The 27,568-nt window shown below is 32.3% G+C and overlaps 1 protein-coding gene across 3 annotated transcripts in view; it reads right to left on the minus strand.

Annotated features, from left to right (window-relative positions):
- LOC105232156 (putative uncharacterized protein DDB_G0277255) overlaps nucleotides 1-27,568 on the minus strand; it is a 67,081-nt gene that overhangs the window by 17,852 nt on the left and 21,661 nt on the right. Inside the window, exon 1 of one of the 3 annotated variants that reach the window (XM_011213771.4) lies at nucleotides 24,053-25,373. The exons of 1 other annotated variant lie outside the window; for it this stretch is intronic. Coding sequence is in view for 1 of the 2 variants with exons in the window: in XM_011213770.4 (XP_011212072.2) it covers nucleotides 9,325-9,407 (83 nt within the window). In the remaining variant the exon portion in view is untranslated. Of the gene's footprint in view, nucleotides 1-9,324; nucleotides 12,816-24,052; nucleotides 25,374-27,568 lie in introns of those variants that run through there. One more of the 3 variants, XM_011213770.4, reaches the window with a different exon arrangement.

Consider the following 27,568-nt stretch of genomic DNA (forward strand, 5'->3'; position numbering starts at 1 on the left):
AACTAAATTAATTTTCAAAATTCCATTCAGAAATATCGGATTAAAAATCCGAATTGTCCGGTTTTGTTAGAAGGATTAGATTTTTGCTAATTATTTCGATTTTTATGCTACTCCGAAAAGCAAATAAAAAAGACTTTTTTTGAGAACCCACCATTTTGTCAAAAAATATAATTTTCATTCGTTTTTCGTTTAGTTTGAGATAATTTTAAATTAATTTTTAATTAAAAGTTTTTCTCATCGCTAAACGCAGGTCCTTCTTGGAGGTCGACTACAGAATCAATGGAATCCAAAATTTTCGAAATTAATATTAAACATTATAAACATTAAATAAACTGCATTAAATAAAATTCACAAAAAAAACGTTTTTTTTTTTCTAACATGCAAATGGATATAACGTTTCATGCAGAAGCAAAGATAAAACGGTAAAAATTAAATGTTGTACAAGAGAGCAAATCTAAATTAGGTTAGATTGCAATAAAGTATACTTCCTTAATAGTTATAAAAATGCATATTACGTGCATTGACCCGAGATTTTCATGGCAGGGAAACGCGGAAAAAATACTTAGAGCACTAAGTCATTGTCTGCACACACACACACATATGCGCATATGTATATAAACCGACGAGCAAATGCGAAAATCATGTTGTTAATAGAACACCACAGAAGTTTTCCCCTGTCAAACTTGGCAGCTTAGAATGCAATTACCACGCATGCGCGCACACCATGCAACAACAAGAGCTCGCATAAAAATATAATGTACGTACATATATACATATGAATAACGTTTTGGGCAGTAGTCGGCGGCAAGTGTGGGCAACAAGAAAGCGCAAATAAAAGTCAATAAAGTGGAAGACAGCCAACAAAACGGTTATAATAGCATGGCATGTGTGTGTGTGGCGCAAAAGACTGTGACGTTAGGGAAAAAAGCCAAAGGAAACGAAGGCTTAGCAGAGCGTCAGCAACTACACACAAGAACTATGTAAACTGCAATAAACAATAAGCCACATACATACATACATTTGTATGTGTGCATAAGTGTGACTGCAGAACTTAAGTAGCAAAGTAAAGCGGTAATAACTTAGAGCTTTCTTTTCAGAACCGTGAGGTGAGTATGTTTACTGCGCGCTGGCTGACAGCGGCATTTAATGATGATGTGGCCACGTGCTATAGGAACAGGCTAGGATATGAAACGGCTAAAAAGAGAGTGAAAAGTAATCAAATAATTTCAACATTGATGCGCGGGAATAATGCATGCAAACTTACAGACATACTATATTTATGTATGTGTAAATGTGTATATTTGTATGTATCTATTTAAGCACGAGCGCAAATTGCTGAGAACAAGTGAAATGCCAAACGTTGAAGTGTGAAAAAACAATATAAACTTTGTATTTGTATGTATGTGTGCGCGAAAAACAACTATGCTTGTTTGTGTATATGCATGTGTCTGCATATGAAAGTATAAACGGAAGGAAGGTCTGATAATCACGTTTGTCCAATTGCCATATTTCACGTTTATTTTTTCGCTCTCTGTACACAAACACACGTATACATATTTACTTGTATATATTAATGTATACTATATGCTTTTAGCGTGCTTTTCAATTATTTAGAGCACACGAGCGTGCCTGTGTATAGTTTGCTGCGCTTGAACCTAACTGGCAGATGTGCCTTCAACTCACACCTTCTAATTGCAGCCACAAAAAATAAGTGATGTTATTGTTGCTTTCTTATTGCACAATATCAAAGTAAATAAATGTAGAAAAAATAGCATAGTATAGAGAAAATGATGCGAGTGGCCGGAGCAAGCACAATAAAAGTTATGCCCTTGTGTTTACATTTTTATCAGCAATACTATCGCCAACAATCTCATTAGAAATATGTGTGTGCTTTTTTATTCATAACTTATTTTGCTTTATTAGGCGCGTTTTTTATTTATGTATCCAGGCAGATAGGCATACGAGCTTATGGAGCCGGCTTCATTTTTTCTTTACAAAAATTATTTGTACATATTTAAAAAAAATAATTTGTTAAAAAAAATATTGCATTAAAAAGACATTATTCGTAAAAAAATAAATATTTATATTCAAAAAAAAAAAAAATAATTTATAAAAAAAAAATATTTTTTTTTAAAAAACTACGCATTTTAAACCAATTTGTGTTAAAAAAAATTTCGCATTAAAAAATAAATTATTTGTACATTGGTATATGAAAAAATATTGAATTTTTAGAATAAAATAAATTTTTTTCTTTTCATATTTCGTAAAAAATATTTAACTTCCATTCTTAGCATTTTAATTAAATTAAATGCACTATATTTTCATTTACAATATCCATTTGAGAATTTGCAGAATAGCAAACTTAAAAAAGCAACAACTACAAAAACAAATAAAATGTAATAAAATGCAAAATTAATAAAAGTATAAAATTGCATTCATAACCTGCACAGAACGCTTCGTAGAAAGCTGTAAGGTTAGCTACAACAAAGTGAAGAGAAGAAAGCCCAAATATAAATACACAAAAAGAGCGCAAATTAAGATGAAAACAAATGTCTGGCGTTGAACAGAATGGACGTGCAATAAAAATGTCTGAAAATTGTAGCAAATTTAAGAAATATCAACAAAGTATACATATGTATGTACATATATTCATAACCGAACACATACTCTTGTATAAATGCATATGTATGTACACATGTAAATACATATTAAAATTGAGTACTCATATGAATGAAGACCGCTATTCATACAAGAATGCTTGTCTGGTCGAGCGATAGCAGAAAATGGCGTCTTAAATGGCGCATGAAATTGTGCTAAACATTTTTTTTATATTTTTGTTTGCTACGCAAGCCCACGAGAGCGCAAGTTTTATTGCTGTGAATTTTTTTTATTCTTATTTTTACCTGTAATTATACATTTTGCTAATTAGTTTTGCATTTTGGCAGTTTACAAATAAGGAGCGGGTTTTATACAGCACGCTAAATATGGAGATTTCATTGTTGTAGTTGTAACGATAGAAAAGTTTTCTTGATAGACACACCTAGTATGAAATAAAAAAAAGGATTTTTTCATATTATATTTCGATGGTATATTTTTTTTTTTGATTTGAGCAAAAATCGAATCTTGGCCGGCCATAAACTATTTTCGACGAAATTATACTTTTTTTTATAAAAAAGTCATTTCGTGAATTTTTGATTTTTTCGTCTATAGTTCATTGTACCGGCAATATCTTCTAGTAGAAAATTTTTGTTTAGGTGTATCAATGCAGAAGTCCGGTATCACTCCAGCAGTGAAGAGCTTTTTTAGCACCGTTAGAGGTCGTATGTAACTCGAGAATTATTTCATTTTTTTTAAAAATGTTATTTATATTCTTAAAATTTGTATGTATTATACCCCTAGATTCAAACAATTTTTGGAATATTTTGTTTTAATTCCCATAAATCTGTTTTTTTAGGGTGTGCTCCTCTGGAGTAATTATTTATAAGTTTTTTGAATTACTAAGGAGTTGACAGCGCTTGACTGGAGAATAATTCGGGAGAGTTCCGTTTAACAAGAACCAGTGGCGTAAAGAAAAAAGCCTACAAGAAATTTCTGCAGAGCACCGGGCGCCTCTGAGTACTGCGCGCCCAAGAGGAACCGTTCCCGGTTCTCACCTTTAATGCTAAAATTCGACTGTGGCACATATCGTGCTTCTCCATGACTAAATTCAGATTTAATGGCTTAAAGATAGAACTAATTTCAAATGTTTGTTTAATAATATAGTATAGAATTGTATATTAATTAATATTTAACCGTAATTTATGTAGCACTGCAATTAATTGCTTTTTCTATATTAATTCCGTTTCATTTGTTTATTTTTTCGTTCAGATACAGGTTCCTAGGCAATAATTAAGCACACTGCCAAATCAACTCTGTTCTTTTTAGTTGTCAAATAAACGAATTCATTGCATTTTTATTGTGAAATTGGCAATAAGTGGAAAAAAGTATGCAATTGAACAAGTTTCTCGATTTATATACATACATACATATGTACATATGTACATCAAATATATAGCAAAAAAATTTTTTTGCACATGTAATTATAATCAAATACATCGGCACATAGTATTATTCACTGAGTAAGTGACAGCCAATGACAGCGAAAACGACAGCTATAAATAAAAGCGCAGTAAACAACGACGGCAGGCAGGCAGATGAAATAAACAATGAATTAAACACAAAAAAATAATAATAATACAAAACTTGCAAAAAAAAAACAATCAAAAATAATAATTAAACACATACAGATACAGCAAAACAAACAAAGAAGTAGCAAAGCAAATATTAACACAACTTTTGTATGTCTGTCAGGGAAAAAAGCTCAAAAAGCAAAGCGCGAAACCGAGAAAGAACGCTAAAATCGGCATTAACAACAAAATGAGAGACAGTAAATGCACAACAACAAAAACTAGACACTTTGAGTTGAAAAAGAAGCTATAGAAATAAACAAATAGTAAGTGGAAAACTACAAATATTGTAAACAAATGTAAAACTCAAGCGCGAATTCAAATGCGCCAACAAAACAAAAGCAAAAAACACGCTGCGAGTATATAGAAAATAGTTAACGAAAATAAAAAGCAAGGAAAAAACAAAAAAGACGCTTTTACAAAGCCGCAGCAAACCAAACCACGAATGAGTGAAAACAAGAAAGCAAAAAAATAATTATGCAAACGAAAAACAAAGTAAAAAACAAAAACAAAAACAACCTAACAATAATAATGTAAAAAAAAAACCAAAACAAAAAAATAATAAAAATTGCAATGCTGTATGGCAACGCCATTATATGCGCAGTTTTCAAGCGTTATGATAAATTTTGTAATAAGCGTCGTTGGTGTGCAAAAAGCAATGTAATTGCAAATTAAAAAAAGATGACTGATAAAATATGGAACAAGCGCAACAAAAAAGCGATGCTATTTATTAAACAAAAACACAACATAATAAAGTCAATTATTACATTGTAATAATTTTTCGAGAGTCATTAGAAAATACCAAAAAACGATAACTTCGACTGCACTTTTGTGAAGCTATTTCATTCAATAAAACGCTTTTCCATACAAGAACTTGATTTTGATCGGACAGCTTGTATGGCAGCTATGTACATATATCGTAACGAACTGAGTCAATGTAACCACATTCGTTTGACATTTGTCAAAATCCCGATATAGGATATATAAGGTATTCTACGTTTCCTCCCTTACTTTTTTTATTAATGACTCAAACTCTCTAAAAATATTGATTTCGTTAAATACTCAGAAAAAATTGTTTTTGTCGTATAGTGTTATGCTTGCTTACAAATATTAGTGCATATTGCGGTTTGAAGTTTATCAAGAAAAGGTATTCTAGCAAAAAGTTAAACAAATTAAAACCAAATAAATATAATTAAGATACAAACATTTTGCAGCTAATATGTGAATAAGATCTCGATTATGGAGGCATAGCAACAAAAACAAGCGATACACCGGCTACGAACGTCATCAGTCGTCAACAATATCAGCCAAACAAATTCACAAGCAAAGCGGCGCTGCTATATACGCACTTGGGTGTGTTTGTGTTATGCATTAAATATAACAGTGTGAGAGTACTATACTATATACAGTGGCAACGAACACGGTGATCGTGTGACAAGATCGTTGAAAAACGCTTTGCTAAGCCGATTTGACGAAACGACAATGGACTTCGCAGACGTCAAACTTTAGCCCGTGATCAGCACATTTTGAACTAACAAACACACATATGTACATATATACATACATGTAGATGAGTTATATGTAAATACCTATTAAATATTTGTATATTAATATCGATTGGTGATGGGCGTCAATTTAGCGGAAACAAACACGAGAATAACCACAAAGCGTCCTGCTGTTTGTGTTAGCCCAAAGTCACATTTTTGGCATAATTTCATAATTTCTTACGTTGGGACGCCAAATTTAATTATGCCAAACACAGGCAGCCAAGCAACGGTGGCTTTTTATCTCCAATTTGCAGCGGGCGATGAAATGTTGCTCATGTTGCTATGGCTTGGCAGTAGCTGCTCGTGTTTTTGTTGTGAAGTGAGTGGCATTCCTAAGTGATTGGGAATTTTAAATATGCAAATATGTACATATGTATGTACATATGATACATAAGAGCGGGTTGGCTAAACGATGGCGTAGCAGTTTAATGAGCAAAGCGTTCCAAACTGGCAGAACAGGTGCGTGAAATTAATTCAAAAAAAGTCAAAATCAAAAGTGGTATACATAACAAATATATATGTATATACATATGTATGTATGTATGTAGAACAAAAAAAAAGGGTAAAGAACGCGCAGATATGTATAATAAGCGAAACTTTTTCAATAAACAAGAAAAAACGTTAAATATAGCCATATACTATAGTGATCCGATCTCAGCGGTTCCGACAAGTGGGTAAGTTGTCTGGAGCAGAAAACGACTTGTCCAAAATGTCAAATCGATATGGCGTATATGTACATATATAAACAGACGGGGAGACGGACGGACATGGTTAAAGCACGGCATAGAAGATCAAACAGTGAGTATAAAATATGTAGTGTACATACATACATATGTATGTATCGTATATAAAAAATCGTAATTTTTATCATTTCAACTCAATAACGAAAATTCTTACTAAGAAGTATGACGATATGCATGTAACGTTTGTGAAAACGGGTTGCTCATAAAACCTTGCGCTACTTGTGACTTAAGTAAGAATCTGCTATGCGAAACGCTTGCGTTATACACGTCAGTGCGAATCAAACCTTATAGTACATAGAATACTTATACAATGGAAATTTACATTTCGACGCGGTTTGACGTCATACTGAATCAAGAGAACAATATGGTTACATGCACTTAAAGAAATACTTTTAAAATTTCAAATAAGAAAAGTGACAATTCAATAAAGTTTCTCAGTGGAAAAATAAGTTAAAACTAATTTGAAAAAAAAAAAAAATATTATTAGCTGAAGAAGTAATCATAGATATTTGTTACATACTAACAACAAAAAAATCAACAAAAGCAACAAACTGAAAAAAATTACAAAAATTGTAAAAATAAAAATATTTTTTTTAAAAACTGAAAAATTTACAAAAATTTTTAAATAAAAAAAATGTTTATACTAATAGCAAAACCTTAAGCAAATGATTGCCTGTTTTCTTTTACTACCTTATAGTGCCATATAAATTTGAAAACTAAAAAAAAAGAAAAATTTCGAAAATTTAAAGAAAAAAAAAAAATTCAATACTTTTAACAAAACTTTAGGCAACTAAAATGGCAGTTTTCTTTTACTACAATAAGGTACCAAAAAAATTCGAAAACTGAAATTTTTTAAAAATTTTCAAAAAACTTTTTAAGCAATGCAACCCATTAATTATAAATTTTTTTTTGTCGAAATATTACAGAAATAATTTTCAAAAATGAACCAAATGAGAATAGTTCCATACGTTTAAGCTTAAGCAAAAACATTCCTACCTGTTTCCTTTGACTACCATAAACTAACAAAAATAAACGATAACAAAAACAATTACAAAAATTAGTTAATTTTACATAAATACATGCTTTCCAAAAATATACATATTCTAATCTCAATACTAACATTTTTTGAACCCAACCTTTCTGTAAATTTATAGTATTGAAAAAATGACAACAATTTGAGGAAGCTCATATCCGGTGTATACTTTAGCACGTACGTGGGCAAATGTTTAAGGCTTAAAAGTCTAATGTGAATTTAACTGGCTATTTAAATGCTTCACTGCGCGACAGTAGCGCTGAAAATGGGTACATTTATATAAGCACAATTAAGCAAGCAATGTGATGTACATATGTGAAAAAGGAAAAGGTTTTAAACTAAAAATATAAGTATTAATAAAAAAAACTATCGACAGTTATCAAAAAACTATTGAACTCATTAAGCAAGGAACCGAAATAAGCAAACATATAAAAAAATAATAATAATGAGATTACTACAACAAAATAAACGCAAGTATTAGTTTTTGTAAGGCTCAACATCTTTCTTTTGTTTCTAATTTACATAGAAGCGTATACAAAATCACACGTTTATATAAATGAAATATTAAAAACAACAAAAAACAAGGTTGCCTTGTATTATATATGTATGTATACTCATAAATAAATATATAGATATAAATATGTATATAACCACACAAAAACAAATCTTTGTTTTAATTGGGAAGACGGGAATGTTCATAAGCATCTACTCACTTGAATTAACATAAAAGTATAATTGTGTTATGTAGAAACATATGTATATGTGCATATGTACATACATACATATGTATACTCGTAAGTTAATATATACAAAGATTTAAAATACATATTTATGCACATTAATAAATATGTATATGATATGCTAAAAATATATAACTTAGTGAATCTATGTAAATAGTTGACTCAGGCCTAAAAATATAATAATTATATCATATATGCTTTATTGTACATAAACAAATCTAGATACATACATATTTAATATGTATGTACATATGTATTAACACATCAAATTCTATATAGGACCGCCTCAAGAGCTTTTAGGCTGTTCATTGAAAATAAAAAAGGTGTTCGATTAAAAATTTTAAGTAAAATAAAAATTTCGAAAATTTATCCACTTATGACTTTCAAAAACCGTTGCTTTTGCATTGTACATCAACTTCCAATTTTCGGAGAATATTCTAAGAAATAGTAAACATTTCGAAAATACATATATACACTTGTGATTTTCAAAATCAAGTCACTGTAAGGAAAACTATTTTATTTGACAAGATATCTTCGCAAATTATGCTATGAATTATTGACGAAGTCAACGGTACAACCTGCGAACAAATTGTTCTGATCGGACTACTATCTGATCGAACAAAATAAAGCTACTGTATAGAAATTTTTTGCAAACAAGAAACACACACAAGTTTTCTGCACAGCATTTTTCCTTGCCTTTGCGCTAGTGTTTAGCTAAAACACTCCAAAACATTTTTTTATAGATTCTAAATCATAAGTAATGCACAGCTCTCACAAGCTCACTAACTCAAAAATATCGCGTTAGTAAAGATTACCACAAAATAGATACAGAAAATTCATCATACACAACAATAAAAACAATTTTAAAAAAATATTACAAACAAATAACAGTCATAAAAGCAACAAAGTAAAAGTAACAAAAGTATACGTTTGTATACATATATGTATGTACATATAAAAAAGTATGTATTATATATTGACGTATGTTTGCGCTTCTAAAGTTCTAATAATTTTTATAAGCAAAAAGTAACGTACTTTTTCGTTAGATCGGCCATTTTGTAGGCGCCACTGCCGCTGCCCGTAGCCGTGTTTAAGTTCTGTATTTGTTGTAATTTCATTTAATTTTTATTTTGACGTTTATTTATTTTTATTGTCGCTTGCTTTCGTGTTTTGCGACGCGTTTGTTTATTTTCTCTACGCTGACTTTTTACTTGCTTCCGTTGCGTTTTTGAGCACTTTTTGTGTTTCGCTTTAATATTTTAATTTTTTTATAAATATTTATTATACGCTTTATTATTTTAATTATTTTTTTTTTATTAAATTTTTACACACTCGTCTTCAATTGTATTTGTAATACAATAACAAAGTATCGCTGTTGATTTTTTTGCACTTTGGGTGTAAGTATGTGTACATTTGCTTTTGTAGTTGTATATTAACACCGCAACAACAATAATAACTACTACGCTAACGTCGTCGAACCCACGAGCTTATAGGATTGTATTGTATTGAATTGAATTGTTTTGTAAAAGAATGTATAAGAATGCACTGAGAAAAATTAGACAGCGGCATGTCGAGTAAAACGGTGACGATATCGCCCGCCGCTCGTGCTTGTACGCAAACAAGCAAATGCAGAAAGCATTTAAAAATTACATACTCGTACACGAAGGCAAAACGGCGATTTGTGTGTGCGGCTCCGAAGTGCGGTAGAAAATCGCAAAGGCAGGAAAGCTGAAGGCTGCAGCCTGCAGGCGTTTGACGGCGACCCACTCACATACACAACTACACATATACAATGTACGTTCGCCCAGAACCTCCTCGTTTGCTGACTAAACGACGAGTGAGTTGTCACATATACACATGCGCGTGTGTGTGGTTTGTTACATATAATAAAGGTCTCCGCGAAAATAAAGAAATTTTTCAGCACTTTTTCTTAAGATTGCAAAGTTTTGCACTTTTTTACTATTTTACAAAGCTTAATTTTACGCGTGGAGTTTGCTAAAAATGTGTGGGCACTTTATATTATTCGCAAATATTTTCTAAATGGCGAAAACACTATCGCGAAAATAAAATTTTAATTTTTTAGTTTAAAACTTTTTGCAAAGTACTTTGTTTTTCATACTGTTTTAGCAATATTTTTTGCACTTGAAATACTTTTCATTATTCAACTATAAGCTTTTGAAACTTTTTCACTGAAAATTTCAAATTTGAACGCGACAACAACTGACGCGGCGTTTGCTTGCGTACTGAAAGTGTGCGGCTGGGTGAGACTGGTCGCCACTGGCTGACAGGCTGGCCTGGTCTGCTCTGCAACGCTGCCGCGTTAGCTGACTACAACGACGACGGCGCCAACAACACAACGTTTTGCCGTGCTGTGCGATGTGATATGATACCCACTGCCGCGGGAGCGGTGAGGTGGCGCTGTTGCTCTGGCATAAAGCACAAGGCAAATTTTGTTTTGTTGACGACGTCGCGGTCGACGTTGACGCCGCAGTAATAGTAGCCGACGCACGAGTAACGAATACAGCAGTGCGAGAAAAGCACCGAAGAAATGAGGCAATGAAATATATCAAGAACAACAACTCATACGAGTACAATACATACCTATGCATTTTTGTACATGTGTATGTAGAGTGGCGACGCTTTTGATAGTCGCTACAAATTTGTTGCTGTTTTTAAGTTAGATTACGTATGCGCGTGTGTGAGCGAGTGAAAGAAAGTAAAAAGCGTAATTTTAGCTGCATGTGTGTGCTAAGCAACGCACCAATGCTCTAAAATTTGTTTAAAAATAATAAAAATAAAAGCTTTAGGAGCAAAATTTATAGCCGCTCAGAGTACATAGCAGAGAGCAACCGCCAACTTACAGTAAAAATAAAAGAGATTTCGACTGCTTATGCAAATGACAACATGCGGCCGGCTATTGTATTATTTTTACTTTTACTCAGTCCAAATAAAAAACAACGTGAACTTCGGTTGCACCGAAGCTTTATTTCACTTCTTCCCTTCACTATAAAATACGTAGATTCCATACAAAAGTCAGTTTGTAGCTGCCATACTATATGCTATAGTGGTTCGATCTACATAATTTGTTCAAAGATTGTATTTTTGCTTTAGACAACAATCCATGTCAAATTTCGTGAAAATATATTGTGAAATAAAATCATTTTCCATACAAAAACTTGATATTGATCCGTGAGTTTGTTCGCAGCTATGTGCTAATAGTGGCACGAACTGACAGTAAGTATTAAAGAGATTGTACTGTTGCTTTGATCCATGCCACTTTTTGTGAAGATATTTTTTCAAAAAAAGTTGTAATTCCAAAACTTGTTTTCGATCGTTCAGTTTGTATGCCAGCATTTATATGCTACTATACAACACCGATAACGGCAGTTCTGAGAAATAAGCAAGTTCTTGAAGAGAAAAGCAGGTGTGCAAAGTTTCAGATCGATATCTCAAAAACTGCGGGACTAGTTCGCATATATACAAGACAGACGGACATGCTAAATCGACTCAGGGTATAATATGTATGTATAATGAGTAGTGTAGTGAAATGCCGAACATAACAAATAAAAGCACAAATTCAACGCAGCAGTGTGCAAACGCGACGAGAGAGCAAGAGAGTCGCAGAAAAGTAATGCAGTAAGAGTGCAAAGTACAAAACACAAGAGTGTATTGAAAACGAAAAAAATTGCAATAAAGAAGAGTAGCGCTTTGACTTCGTGCTTTATACGCTCCAATTCGTTAGAAAAATAAACAAGTTAGCGTCTTATTATTAACGATGACACATATACACAGACACGTGGTACGTATATGAGTAAGAGAAAACATAATCAGAGTTGAAAATATTAGGAAAAATATGGTAAAAGCAACGGTATTTTATAGAGAATAATAGTCAAAAACGATTTGCTGACTCACTAACATAGTCATACCCAGTAAATAAAGAGCAGAAAAGTTTTAAACCGGCATAAACTTTAAACAAAAGTTTTTGAAACCACACACTGCCTTAACAAACACATACGCTACAAACACAACAAATAATGGCGAACAAACCAATGCAAAGTCAGCAACTGCGAATCAACAGCTATAAACAAATATAGTGTGAGGCATAAACAAGCGTTGACAAGCTTTTTGTGTGTATATACAATATAAAAGTAGTTGTGCATGTATACAAATCGTCACGCTCTCACCAACACATAAGCGCACAATACGCAGCCTTGCAAATTTTTGCATGGCGTACAACAACAAAAATGTCAACAACTTTGGAAAGCTTGCGCTCAAATAATGCTAAAAACGTTCAACAAAAATTAAAATATGAGCATGAGCAAGAAAAACAAATACTACCGCAAGCGCACGTACAATATAACAATAAATGTAACAACAATAAAAAACGTTTGATTGCAATATAAACGAAGTATTTTCGCAGTAAACTAATAGTACACACGAATGCGAATTGTTGTAATAGTGCGACGCTACGCCAAATAGGCGCATAACAAAAGCAAATGAGCGACAAATGGCGGTATCAGAAAAAATACAAGTATAATAATACAAGAAAATTCGCTTATATTCTTGATATGTATCCATACATATACACACATACGCGTTCATTCAAATATACTTATGTATGTATGTGCATAAATAAAAACTAAAACAAAATAAATTAATTACTTTATAAGAAGATGCATTTTAAAAAATATTTTTATGTTTATAAAAGCATTAGCTTTTTTATATTTCACATAAATAAGGCGAATGGTTAAGCATAAAAATTGTTAACATAGTTTGTACATACATACATATGTACATATGTATTATTGAACCACTAACCAACGCACTGTTAACTGTTGTGCATACTCCTACCGCATGCCCACTCAATGTCACATCATACAGACTCGCACACTGTCAAGAACACTGTTGTAGGGCGCCATTTTCATTGTACAGCCCCAACTGAGGCAAAAATGTAATTTAATACAGGATCCATTTGTTTCTAACATTAGCGAAATTATCTAACAAAAGTGCATTAAACAAATTTAATTTACATAATTGCAAACGTACATATGTATGTATAGTGTTTTGTTGATTTTTTCTCTAAAAATAATAAAGAGAAATAATGCTTCAACGAGTTCCAGTCATGAAAGGTAACCGTTAACATACTAGCGCTATTATGATTGATAAATATATTTAGTTATCGAAAGTCGATAACAAGCAGTTGAGTGATAATTGATTAATATTTGAAGGGGGTGCAGCATATTTATTTATTTAATACTGATCTACATAAAATTGTATATGGAGTGTCAAAAAATTAATTAGTACAGTGCAGAGTTGCAAATAATTCAATTAACATAATTATGTAAATATTATATATACATATGTAAATACAAACATATGTATGTACATAGATATGTATATCCGATATTTTTTTCATATACATATATAATATATGTACATATGTACATATATTCATATGTATGTAAGTTCATTTTCGCACTTATACTCGATAGATTAGTAGCTCACCATATTACAAATCAAAATTATCAACTTTTTTTTCACAAAATTAAACATTTTATATACTAATATTTATGTATTTATGTATAAATACCCGTAGATGGCACCAAATATAAAACTCAAATTTTCGCAACCCCATTTTTTTTGTTATTTTTGCTGTACTTTGCTCATTGCTGCGTGCATGTGTATGAATTTGAAGCGCTGGATGACTAATTTAACTGCGATATGACTATTTTTAGCCACAGACTGTGCCGTCAGTCAATGCAGGCTACAGATACCTGCGAAAATGGAATGCAAAAAAATAAATACCGAATAATATGCAGTCAACAGCAGCTGAGCAGATTGCAGCAGCCGCCGCCGCCGCCGCCGCCACAGTGTCAACCAACTGTCAGACGTGCAACTTAGTATGTGTCACTGTAGACTGGCAGCCATACAGGGCGTATACGTAACTTGGTCGAGCGGTGACAATGCATAAACGCTGAATTTCTGACTTGTCATGCAGCTGTGCATTGTATGTGTACACAGTGCACCAATACATACATGCATGCGTAATATGCACTATGTGTATATGGTAAAATCTGTTATAATAATAATTTTGTTTACTTCTTTGTCTTATCAGCAAATTTCAGTTATATTTAATTTGTTGTTTGTGCTCTCTATGCGTTTGTAGAATACTAAAATGTCTTTTGTCTATGTATAAGTTTGACCTATTTTCCAGCAAGACGGCACACATATCAGCATATGTATTTGAACAAATTTGTCTAATTGCTTTGCAATAAATTAAATTAATTCAAAAATAATTAACTCATTTAATAATTGTTTGTTGTACTTGTATTCACGCATAATCATACCGTCACCGAATGATTTCTCACTTGCCGTTGACTGCCGCTTGTCGGCTGATCAAATGTTTATTTGTGTGACATTGACGTGTTTGGCTTCGGTTAGCGGAAAGCGAAACGTCAGCCCGGTAGTGACACTAGGCAAAAATGTGACAAATGGTGAAATTGTTGTTAGTTGCAATGGTACAGCAAACATCGAAATAAACAAAAGCATGTGCTTTGATTTTATAATGCATTATGAGTGCGAGTGCTATAGGTAATAGTTAGGAAAATTTTGAAATAGCCACATAAAGGCTTTGTTTTTTTCCAAAAGAAATGTTATATAAGAGAGAGAGAGAAGTTAATGGAATATTTCTGTGTGAGGTGAAAAGATCAATTTGCTTTAGTTTTGGGTATGAATTTTTTTTTAATATTTTACTTTTATTTTTATATTCTTTTTTTAATAGAACTCAATATCAACTATATGAAGTAATTAACTATTTCTTATTTTATTTGTATTCACAAATATAAAAGTTTAATACAATTATGATGTCTATATCAATATTATATTTTTAAATTTGTGTTAAAAAGTAAAAAAAAAAAAATAAAGTAAAAAAGAAATAAATAATAATAAAATAAAAAATTAAAAAAAAAATAAAAATTATAAAACTAAATATTATAAATAAATTATTTAAATATATGTAAATATATAGTATTTTCTACAACAAAATCAAAAAATCATTACAAAAAATTTATTTCATTAAGATCTTGAAATTGAGTTTCGTCATGGTAGCTATAGTGGTCCAATATCGGCGGTTTCGACAAATGAGCAACTTTTTGGAGAGAAACGAAATTTTGCAATCCAGGTCAATACCACAAAAACTAAAACTAGTATCCTGTTTAGCTTATAAAAATAACCTCGAAACTTTTTTTATGTTGATAGCGAAATCGCATTATTCGTAGGAAAGTGCAGCTTAACGACAAGAAAGCAGTCAAAGATAACAAATATCGATAGCATATTAGCTTTGTACACACTGACATAACGATTATTATATATACGGAAGTAAGTGTTTCTAATTGTATAACACTAATACATACATATGTAGCTAAATATTTATTGTATGCGTATAGAACATTTAACGTGTATATACATATGTCTGTATGTTTGTTATATAATATTTATCAGCGCTGCTCGACTGACACTACAACGTTTACTTTTTAGGGTAAACATGCATGTACATACATACATATGTATGTACAAATTTATGTAAACAGATTGCAAATAGTCGCGAAAAAAATCACCTGAGACTCGTGACTGTTATAAATACACATAATGGCATTTGTACAATACATATGCTCATTCGAATGCAAGCCGAGCACTCATGTGCGGAACCACGAGACTTCAATATTTTTTTGCCGTAGCCGTTGCAATTGTTGTTGCGCCGTAATTTGGTTTATTTTTATGCCAAAAAATCTGAAACTGAATCAACTCACAATATATCAATGCTTTGGGTTAATAGCTAATGAGGTAAAAGTGAATAGAAATTTGGTTAATTTGGGCGATGCACGAAGCACCGAAACTATAATACACTTCACAAATGCATTTCTTATAGCGTGAAAGGGTATAAAAAGATATTTATCTTGATTTTCAACGGTCAGTTTGTATGACAGCTACTTATATGCTATAATTGGACGATCTGAACAATGACCCATGCCAAATTTCATAAATATATTATATAAATATATTTTCAAATAAAAAAGTTTTCCATACAAGACCTTGATTGTGTATGACAGCAATATGCTATAGTGGTCCGATATCAGTGATTCCAACAAATGACCGTTTCCTGAGGATAAAAAACAGGTGTGCCGAGATACCGAAGACAGTATACAAATATGTACATACATATGTACATATTATATGTATATGTAGGTATATTTGGTCTGGGGTCTCCGAGATTCCTTTTGAGTGTTACAAATTTCGTGTTCAGGGTATAATAAGCGAAAGCGTCAACTGTTGGCCAACGATCAGCAGTGGTATGGGTGACAGAACACGCTGTGATGTGATGTGGCGATGCGAGTTGTTGTCGTTGCTGTTGTTGGCACATTTTCCTAGCTACCTACAAACACATGCATGTATGCCGTTTGTTTGGTGGCGTAAGAATTGTTCGGAAAAACGTGGAAAAGAAACAAATAAGACAAGCCTTAGCAACTGCAAATGCTACATCAGATGTGCATACATACATGCACACAAACATATGTATGTAAATGTTTCTAATAATAGACAGCTGTGTTGCAAGCAACAGACGTTGTTGAAATGTAGAAGAAATCAATAATAACTCAATGCAACGACAACAATTAAGTTGGCGTTGTGGGGAGAAACAACAAAAAGACATGAGTGTAAGTAAGTAATCAGCGTCACGTAAGAGACGCTGACAGACAAAGAAAGTGTAGCAGATTTGTATATGGTACACTTATCGTAGATGAGTGTATGTATCACCAGGCTGACCGAACGACCGCCCAGTGCTGTAGTAGCCGACCGCATGTGGTATAGTAAGTTGTATATGGAAGGAGAACACAGCAGCAGGGGGTGCACCTGAATTTTGTTATTAGATTAGAAGTAGTGAAAACTAGCGACCCCTAGACTCTTGCCAACAAGAGCGCAACAGCCGTAGCAAAAGTTGTGCCAAGCTTATACAACATTTCAGCTTTTATTAAGCATGTTCCACAATTTTTGGCGGCAAAGTCACTATTACGGGAGAGTCATTGACTAGAGTATTAGCAAATATGCTGAAGAGGTGGTGGGAAAAAATCAGTTAGAAAGGAAAAAAGAACTAGAAGCGTGCTTAATTGTCACTTGCGCTTCTGGCGCAGATTTAAAGCAGCTCTTAGGGTTGTCCTGTTGTGCCAAGAACGTTCTTTGGTGCAGAAAGGAATCTGAAAACTTGAAAAATCTTAATTGCAAGTTTTTTTAAGTTGAAATTAACTTATTTATAAAATTTTGCACGTTAACTCACATAAATTCACAGTAATAAAGGGGCACACGTAGTGAAAAAATTTTGAAAAATTATTTTCTTGCCCCATTCGATAGTTCATACCTTTAAAAATAACATGCTACAATTTCAAATCGTCACCTGAAATATTTTTTGAGTTACAAGCTTCTAAAATGTAGCCGATTAGTTTATTCTTAATATATTTACAATTATACCTGTACAATAAACAGTAGTAATTTTTTTTAATTCCCAAAAATTGCCTTATTTTTGCCTGTCATAGGTCAGGTCAGGTACGACCCCTTAATATCGAAATAAAATCAAAAAAAAATTAACTACATACAAATTAATTGAATTGTCATCAGGCTAATTGTCAAAGCCTGTTTGACAGTTCGCCAATAAAAAAGTCAACTTGTTCATGAACTGTCAAAATGGAAAACTCACATTACAATTAAAAATCCTATTTAAAATAAAAACCCAGTAACCGAGTAACCGGTACAGCTATATTTTTCCTATTATTTTTTCATTGGAAACAAGTTCAAGGAAGTTCATGCCAATTTTTTTACAAAATTAAAAATAACAAAAGTATTTTAATGCAAATTAAAGCCAATAGAAGGCAGAGGTGCGCGAGGCACAGTATGTAACAATGTTGTCATTAAGTGCAATGCATTTGTCTAATTGTGTCCATATGTATGTATATTTGTATATATATTTGGCTGTCATTTTAACTAATAGAGTTGTTGTTCTATACTCAGTGCAGCTGTTGCTGGCGTCTTGAAAGAGCGCAGCATCCGTAAAACAGCAGGCAGCAGCAACGTATTGCCAACAATATAACAGCACACGGGGTTGCTAGGCAAGCGTGTATGCATGTATGTGTTTTCTAGTGCTTAGTTTAGATTTTTCTTTTAATTAAGGCTATAAATACTGACAACATGATTTTTTGGCTTGATAGAAAATTGTTAAACTCATTTTGTTTTACTTAGCTTAAAGCATTAAGCTTTAATTTTGGGTAAAATATGCATATGTTAAATAAGATTATGCCAGAAACCAGAAAATAGGTAGAAATAATAATTACAAAAAACATAAAATATACATTTAAAAACTTTTAGAAGTAGAGTCAGCTATATTTTTTCCTTAAAATTCTTGTTTTTAAGATAAGTGTGTGTTATTTATTTTCTGTATTTTTTTTTTGTAATTTTGGTTTATTTTTTTTTAATTTAATTAAAAACTTTTTCTTTAATATTATAATTTTTTTTAATTTCATTTATTTTTTATTTTTCCTTTTTTAATTTAACATTATCTAATGTATTTGAAACTTTTTAGCATTTACTACTTCTAATTTTTTCTAAATTATTATTTTTTTATTTATTTTTATCGAATATATTTAAAATTTAATTTACTGTGATAAGACTTGCACGCTTTATACCGATTCAAGGTGAATATACATTTCCTCAGTTCAGTTCTCATTTACCACCGGTAACTAGCGAGTATTGCAAAATCAACTACTCGCTGAGACGAAAAAATGCCTGTCAACAAATAAACTGCAAATGTAAATATGTAGAGAAAATAAACAAACGCAATAATAAACCAAAAACCTTCGAAATAGTGAAAAAAGCAAATTCGTGTGGAAATAGATAAGATAAGCGGGTAAATGAAATAACAACGGTAGAAGCACTTGAAGCTTGTATAATATAAATATTGTAAGCAAATGGCGACGAAAAACAAATAATTTTTACTTTTCTTTATTTATTTTGAATATATTGAATTAATAAAATGACACGTAAAAAGTAGAATTGTACAGGTGATCAAGAGCTGCATCACTCTTGCCGGTGGCAAAGGTGACTTGTATGCTGCTGATTGAGAAATAAGTAGGAATTGAATGTGAGGTAATTTGTTAGAATGCTTTCAATAAATTTTCAAATGATGGGGTGACGGAAGCATCACTGTAGAAAAGCGAAAAGCATATTGTTATACAACAATACGGCGAAATAGGAAACGAGGAAGCGAATGAACGACAACGACGACAACAACGGAAAGGCATTTCTGCACATAAATATTCTTATTTCGTATATTTTCTACTGTCGCGTCTTAATTCTTCCCAACTACAATTTTATACATAGATTCATGCATGTAAATACATTTTAACATAACATTTGTACGTACATATACATACACAGGTATGTATAGATAGGCATCTGAGCGACATCTTTTTTTTTGTTGTACTACACATTGAATTGCAGTCGCCGCCACTGTCGTCATTGACGTTGACGTTTCGGGGCTTCACTGCTCGCCAGCCCACCAAACAATCAGTTTATATTTACTTTTCTTGGTTGACTTTCCTGCGCTGCGCATACGTCTGAATGTTGAATAGCTTTATGTGCATTTGTGTGCTTTCTGCTAAAGCATTGGTAGAGAAACGCTTGCCGGCAAAAAAAAATTCTAAACGCAATTTTTAAGACTACAACTACAAACATACGTTGCTACTCGTGCATGCGTATACACATTGGATATTTTTAAAATGCTAATGTATAACAAAAAAAAAGATATATAAATAACATTAAATTACAAAAACAATGCGGGCAGTTGTCGCTCACACAAAGCTGCGAAAAAAATTCCTCTGTTTTGGGAGCAACTTTGGATGCTGCTGAAGAGTGTAGGCAGGCCATAGCGATTCGTAGCGGCGGGTGGTAGGCGTGTAGCTATGTACGTTGCTTCCTTAATCAGTTTACTGTAAAAGCAAAACCCAAAAAGAATACCGAAATGCTGCACTCAAGCTAAGCAAACGCACCTCAAAGAAGCTAAGCAGCGGCAATTTATACACATACACACTATTCAATACATCGGAAGATCGAATATGCATAAGTATGTATTTAGTATACAGTAACTGTGGTCATCTAAATATAAGATTCCTATTTCGAAAGAGACTTCATTTAAAGTTTGTAGATTTGCTACATAACTTATGCTGTCGATACTTTTTAAGAAACTGATTTCAGTGAATTTTACTTTTAAGATTTAAGATCCTAATAACTAACTATCAGTAAAGTAATTGAGGCTAAATATAAATACGAATATCTTGTAGGAGCCTAAGTCGATATTTGCAACTAAAATATACAAATACAGCAGAAAAAAAAGAGGCGAGGCTTCCAATAAATATGGAATAAATATAAATTGTCGATTCTTTGTTAGAAGCTGATTTTTACTGAAACTGAAAGAAATAATTCATCAATGGAAATTGAACAAATCTAAGCATACATAAAAGCTACGTATTTAGTAGAAACCTAAGCTTTAACCGACAGTTAATGGACAGGCTTACTCATAAACAGTGGTAATAAATAGAATTAAGCCGCAAAAGCGGGTTTTCAACGAATTTCTGCAGAGGAGCAAGGCTGGGAGTCAACGCAGAAAGTAGAGAAAAGTGGGAAAAGCTTGAAACACAATTTCGATTACTAAATTTCTAACAAATTTTACTAAATATTACAAAAATATATAAATACAATTTTCATATGTAACACGTTTTAATCTGACATGTCTTTCTACAAGAGCTAACAACCCAGACGACAAATATTGACTTGTAGTTTCGTAGTGTAGTTGTTGGAAATATAAGTAACTTCACATGTTTATTTTGAAGGCACTCTATTACCTCCCTTCGAAATTGTAGACAATGTTTTAATGCACAGCCGGTGCCGTTCAGCAACAACCATAGCAGCAAAAATACTTAATATTTAGTAGCAAAAATGGCGACAACGGCATTCTGGGTGAATTACATCATCCAGAAGTTCAATGTTTCCACATGAAATACATACTTACATATATACATATGTACTATATGTCACCAGCATTAATACACATGCAAATAAAAAACTAAGCTACCATATATACATATATTTACCCGATTTAAAAATAATATGCAAAATAGGTAAAAGTAAATAAACACAAACCTTAAAAAATCCAACTGTATTTCTAGAAACTTCCCTAAACGCTATGGGAATAACCATTACATTTACTGCATATATGCCATTAAAATTCTATTACTAATCCTATTATTGTTCCAGGCATACACAAATAATCAACTAGCTTAAAATTGAATTAATAAAACATTATATCTAATAATTACTGCCTTATTATTAATCACTTAAGAGCTGCGGTAAGCAGCACTCGGCAAGAAACAATTCATACCAGAAATAAAGCAAAGAAAAATAACGTCAAACAACTGTCATAAGTGCAAAACGAACCGATTCAAATACAATATATACAAATAAACGAACCAGCACGCAGCTACACATCCGTATATGAGATATGTATTCGTGACACTTCGGCGAATCAAACATCGATGACTGACAACGGGAAATATATGGATCAAGATTTGTATGAAACAGAGGAATTAAAATAAATAAATACCAATGCAGTGTATGTGTGCATTTAACAAAAAATGAGTGTAAGGAAAATTGCCAGTCACCGGATTTGTGTACTCGTACAATACTTCCGAAGAAGAGAAAGAAGCGACGATAAATTCGAACACGGTACGAATTCAGTCAGATACGACAAAGGTACATTAAAAATTAATAAAAAATTTTAATTGAAAAATAATAAAATAAAATGTAAAGCAAAAAAACAATTATAAAGGAAAAAATTAATAACAAGAATAAAAAAATAAAAATTAAAATTTTAAATAATAAAAACAAATAAAAAAATAAATTCATGATATTACAAGCCATGGACAAATGTGCTTTGAGTTCTTATAAAAAACGCGTTTATTATCAAATTAAACATCGGGAGGGTATCTGAAAAGTGTCAGTACGTATAACATAGATGTACACACGCACTCAACATAATAACATATACTCTTGTACTACACACATATACATATGTAAACCGCATTTGCATTAATTTAAATTTCCCTTTTCACATTTTTCATATAAAGGGGAACCGTGAAGTTAATTGCACAAAATACTAGAACACAAATAATGAATCAACTCTAGTTAAATGGTATAAGATTTAGATGTCATAGACAGAATTTTCGGCAATTTTTTTAATGTACACTCATGTGCGTGTGTACACAATCGAAAGGAAAACCGAAGAAAATAAATTCTTCATTAAATAAAAATTTAAAATACTACATACATTCACAAACAAAACAAATACAGTTTTGCAATAAATAAGCACTTAAAGTAACAACAAAATAAAGTTATTTTGAGATGTTTAAATTTTTTAAATAAAACTTATATTAAGTAAGCCTGAAAAATAAAGTGAAATAATATAAAAAATATCGTCTTTTTATACTTTTGGCAGCATTTTTATTGAACACTACTGTACAAATAAAATGTGCGCACGAGTTTCAATGCGAATGCAAATACACGAAAATACGAGTACTACGAGTACTCATGCTTCGACTCGTTATTATAGCAGCGCTATTATATGTTTATTATAATATATCTCTCATATGTACATATGTATATACATACGTAGCGTGTTGCTTAGTTCGTGGGGTGGTGCAGTGACGTAGGCGGCAAATATGATGCACATGAAAATTTAGATAAAGTTACAGTATACATACCTACTTCTACGTATAGAAATGAATGTATGCATACTGTATAGCCATAATGAACGCCTGGGTATGTGATGACACATTTAGCGTATGCGTTGCAGAAAAAATATGTATCTGTGCACAAATAACCGATCAACTATGATAGAATGAATACGTACATTCTTATACTATAAAATCATGTATGCATATAAGTATGTACATATGAACCGAGATACTCCTTTATTTTGGATATTTTTTATATCCACATAGGATCTAAAAAAAAAAAAATCTCTACCTTAATTGTGATCAGTCAGTTTGTATGGCAGCTATGTGCTATAGAAGTTCAATCTGCACAATATGTACGGAGATTGTGACATTGTCTTGGAGAATAATCTATACCATATTTCATGAGGAGATCTTGCGATATAAAAAAAGTTCTCAATACAAGAACTTTATTTTGATCGGCCAGCTTTTGAAATATGCTATAGTAGTCCGATATCGGCGATATTCCGACACATGATCAGATTCTTCGGTAGAAAAAATACATGTGCAAAACTTCAGATCAATATCTCAAAAACTGAGAGACTAGTTTGTGTATATATAAACGGAAGCTTTTCTAAATTTCTATTTACATACATACATATTTAATGTTCAATGGTAGCTATTACTTTGTATAGAATTTTTGTATAATGGATCCTAGACGCATACTATGTTTGTATGTTTCACATAAGCACGATTATGAAAAATATGCGCTCACTATGCATGATTCACGATGCCTTTTTTTTAAATATTATTTAATAAAGCCTTTAAAATATTGCCAAATTGACAGCTAAAGCAGACCTGCCCAAATTAAAGCTGAATACCTTTAAGTCATCAATTTTTAAAAACGTTCAAACGCTTAATTTCTAAATATTCTGCATTAAATTGCACACACTCACATTAAAATAGTCAAAGTTAGATTGCTGTTTCACCGTCTCGTTAAATGCTCAATCGGTTGCTTATATGTAGTACCGCCTCTTCAGTAAAGTCTCCGCTTCCTCTCTATTTGGCCTACTACACTTTTGCTCCTACTCGCTTTTCAAACGGTCATTTACACACACAAGCACTCCCACTGATTCGACGCTCTGACTGCCGCTGCCTCCACTTTTGATGTGTGTTTCAAACAACTTGAAAGCACGCGTGTATTCGGTTTTCGTACACTGCTGCTGCTGATGACACTGCTCTCCACAATACGATAGGTGTCGTATGTGTTGTGTTGTGCTCACAAGTAGCGGTTACTCGGTATGCGGTCAATGAGTTTGCAATCGGATAGTTACGAATTCGTATCGCTGATATTCGCTTGCACTTGTCCGTTTCGTTTGTTAAACTGTATATAATTCATGTAAATTGTTGCTATGATTGCCTGAATATATGTATATGTATGTATTTTACATTTAGTAATAGTATCTTTTCATATTTAATTTCTGTAGTCAGCCGAAACGTGTGTATATTTTTAATAAGCAATTTGCAATAGTTTGTAATTAGAGGTGCCTTTGTTTTTGTATTGTTTTATCTGTTTGTTTTTTTCCGACAGCGCACAAATAAATGCCAGTCGCTGTAGCTAATTGCTTTAAATATTTTATTGCGGTTTTTATATACAATGTAGGTAAGTTTTTTGTTTTTATTTTGTGGCTGCGTGTATTTTTACAACTTTCAAAGCGATTTTCGTTTTCTATTTCGATTTTTGCAAAAATACACAGACACGCACACACACCAAGTCACTTTTGCACTGCAAATTTCTTTTAATTTGTACGCAGACTTGCTGTCTTGCTCGCTTTCACAGCGCCGCTGTCAACTACGGGTAGCGCTGCCAAAGCTTTTTCGCTGCGTTTTGCCAATCACCAATGTGGGTGGAAAATTTTCACAGATTTCTTTCGGTTTTTTGTTCAATTATTCCAAAATACTTTAATTATTTATATTTTTCAAATATTAATTAATATTCACAAACTTTTTGTAATCCACTTCCACTGCGGAGGCACTAACAATAATAAGTACATACATATACAACAACGACAAATTCTTTCACACGTAGTATGTATATTTATTGCAAATCATACAATTTTAGCAGAGCACTGGATGCACTTTATATGCGAAAAATATTAAATTATAATTTGTTGTAGACATTAAACAATGAGAAAAAACGCGCTACATACACTCGTGTAGTCAGCGAAAATATCATCCGTCTGGTTGAAAGGCACAAAACAAATTACGTTGCGGTCGCGAATTATGCCAGCAACAGCGGCAGCATCGAACGACGGCGCAGATACCGGAGCCGATGCCAATAAACGTCGACGTCAGCGCTCTTACTGACGTTGACTTCTTGCTGATAGGGTGGGGTGTTATGAGGCGATAGCAACAATAATCACAGTTCGAAAGAGTAATGAGATAGCGGCAAATACAACAAACAACTCACACTCATACAACATACAATAGTAGTAAAATAATAACAACAACCACACGAGCAACAGCTTTGTACCAGTCACCGCAAAACAACAAAAAGGTATAACACGTTGCTTGCTGTTCGGGTAAACTAATAATATACGAGTATATTAATGTTTGTATACACACATACTTATGTATATCAGTATGCTAAAAACAAAAATAACAACGAAGCAACCAATTGAAATACCCATACAATACAAGATCGTGCATACAGCAGCGATACCAACAATGCATTGCATTACGTTGCGGAGAGTGTGTCACCAAAAAATGTGCTATTCCCGGTTTGGGCAGCCGAAGCGGCGAACTGAGACAACACAACAACGTTGATAGTAAAATGTACTCAATGCATATCAGCTCTTTAGCGCTCTTTCATTGCAATTTAGATATATGTATGTATGTATGCACAGTAAAGCGTAATTAAGAGTGAGTGTGAACTCTCATTTTTATAAAAAATATATACAAATCCCAACAATCACAGCCTTAAAAGCATAAAATTTGATTTAACTTGCATTAAGTAAAACCTGAGTCGACTCAATTCGGCTTAGCCGTAGAAAGCATTCGGTAAATTTCGTTTCATATCGCGAAATGCGTTACAAATTTGCTCGAATCGTCAAATAAAAAAGTAAACAACAAAGAAATGTAAATGCCTATGTGTGTACGTATATTTATTAATAAAATGTACATACATATGTATGCAGTGACTCTCACAAAATGCCTTTTGAATTTAGAGTGGCCATGTTAATTGAATTCTTACTTAAAAACAAAAAATCATTTAAATGTTGCAAACAATATACATATGTATGTATGTACATACATATATGGCGGAGATTCCGAATTCCAGCTCTTAAGCTTTCATTTGAATGGCTTTCAAATCAAAGCAAGCTTATAAAGAGCCAATATCTAGATATTTTCGAAATTTATTTACAATAAAACTATGGAAAAAATTGTAAATGTTAATTCAATAATTTTTTTACTGCGTCGTTTGCAACCCTGCTTCAGACAAGCCACAGATCAGTTTTACCATGTAATATATTATGTATAGATGATATTTCTTATGACCAAATATATAAAACATTTATATACTTAAATTTTTTAAATACTTGGCAACTCTCCTTTCTATTTGCTTAATTTGACCTCTTGTGTATACAAATGCGCACTCGCTCTCCTTGTACAACAATAAATAAAGAAAAACAATATACAACAGAAAAATGTTATCGGCCACTGAATTTGTCTCTATTCATACTCATATTGCCTCGTCTAGGGTTTTTTCTTTGCCTTTTGGCTATCGCTGTCATACTCATTGCCCGCAAAAGTCTGGTTAGTTATTTGTTGACTCGTGTGTAATAAGTATGTATGGATGTGTACGTGTGGTTGATATTTAATTTAATATGTATTAGTTTGTTCTGCTGGTGTTAAGTCAGCTACTCAAAATGATGAAGTGTAAATTAATTGAATATGTATGTATGAGTGCATTTAAATGAGCAGAAAATGGTTGGTTAGTGGACTGGGGAATAACGACCAAATTCACTTAAGTACAAATACAATTTACTGATATATACATACATATGTATGTATATACGTAGCAAAAAAGTGTATAGAAGAAATAAATTGTTGTGGTATCTAAGTGCGTGTGTGTATTTACATACATATATGCAAATATACGATCTCTTTTGTTGTTGCTCAAGCTGGTTGACAATTTAGAATTTTAAAGAATGATCCTATGTAAATATATACACATACATACATAAAAGTAGATATTCATGTATATACATATGTATGTATATATGGATATGGTATATACGTATGTATGAAGTGGCAATGACTGTAGCCATCAGAGTGACAGCAGGCGTGTTTAACAGGCGCGTGCTCAATGGTCGACTGAGATATTTGCAACAACAAATGACTGCTATGACTTGAAAGAAAAAAAAAACAATAATTGGGCATTTATAAAATCGAACGCACAGAGCATATAA

The sequence above is a fragment of the Bactrocera dorsalis genome, chromosome 4 (assembly GCF_023373825.1).
Source record: "Bactrocera dorsalis isolate Fly_Bdor chromosome 4, ASM2337382v1, whole genome shotgun sequence".
NCBI lineage: Eukaryota > Metazoa > Arthropoda > Insecta > Diptera > Tephritidae > Bactrocera > Bactrocera dorsalis.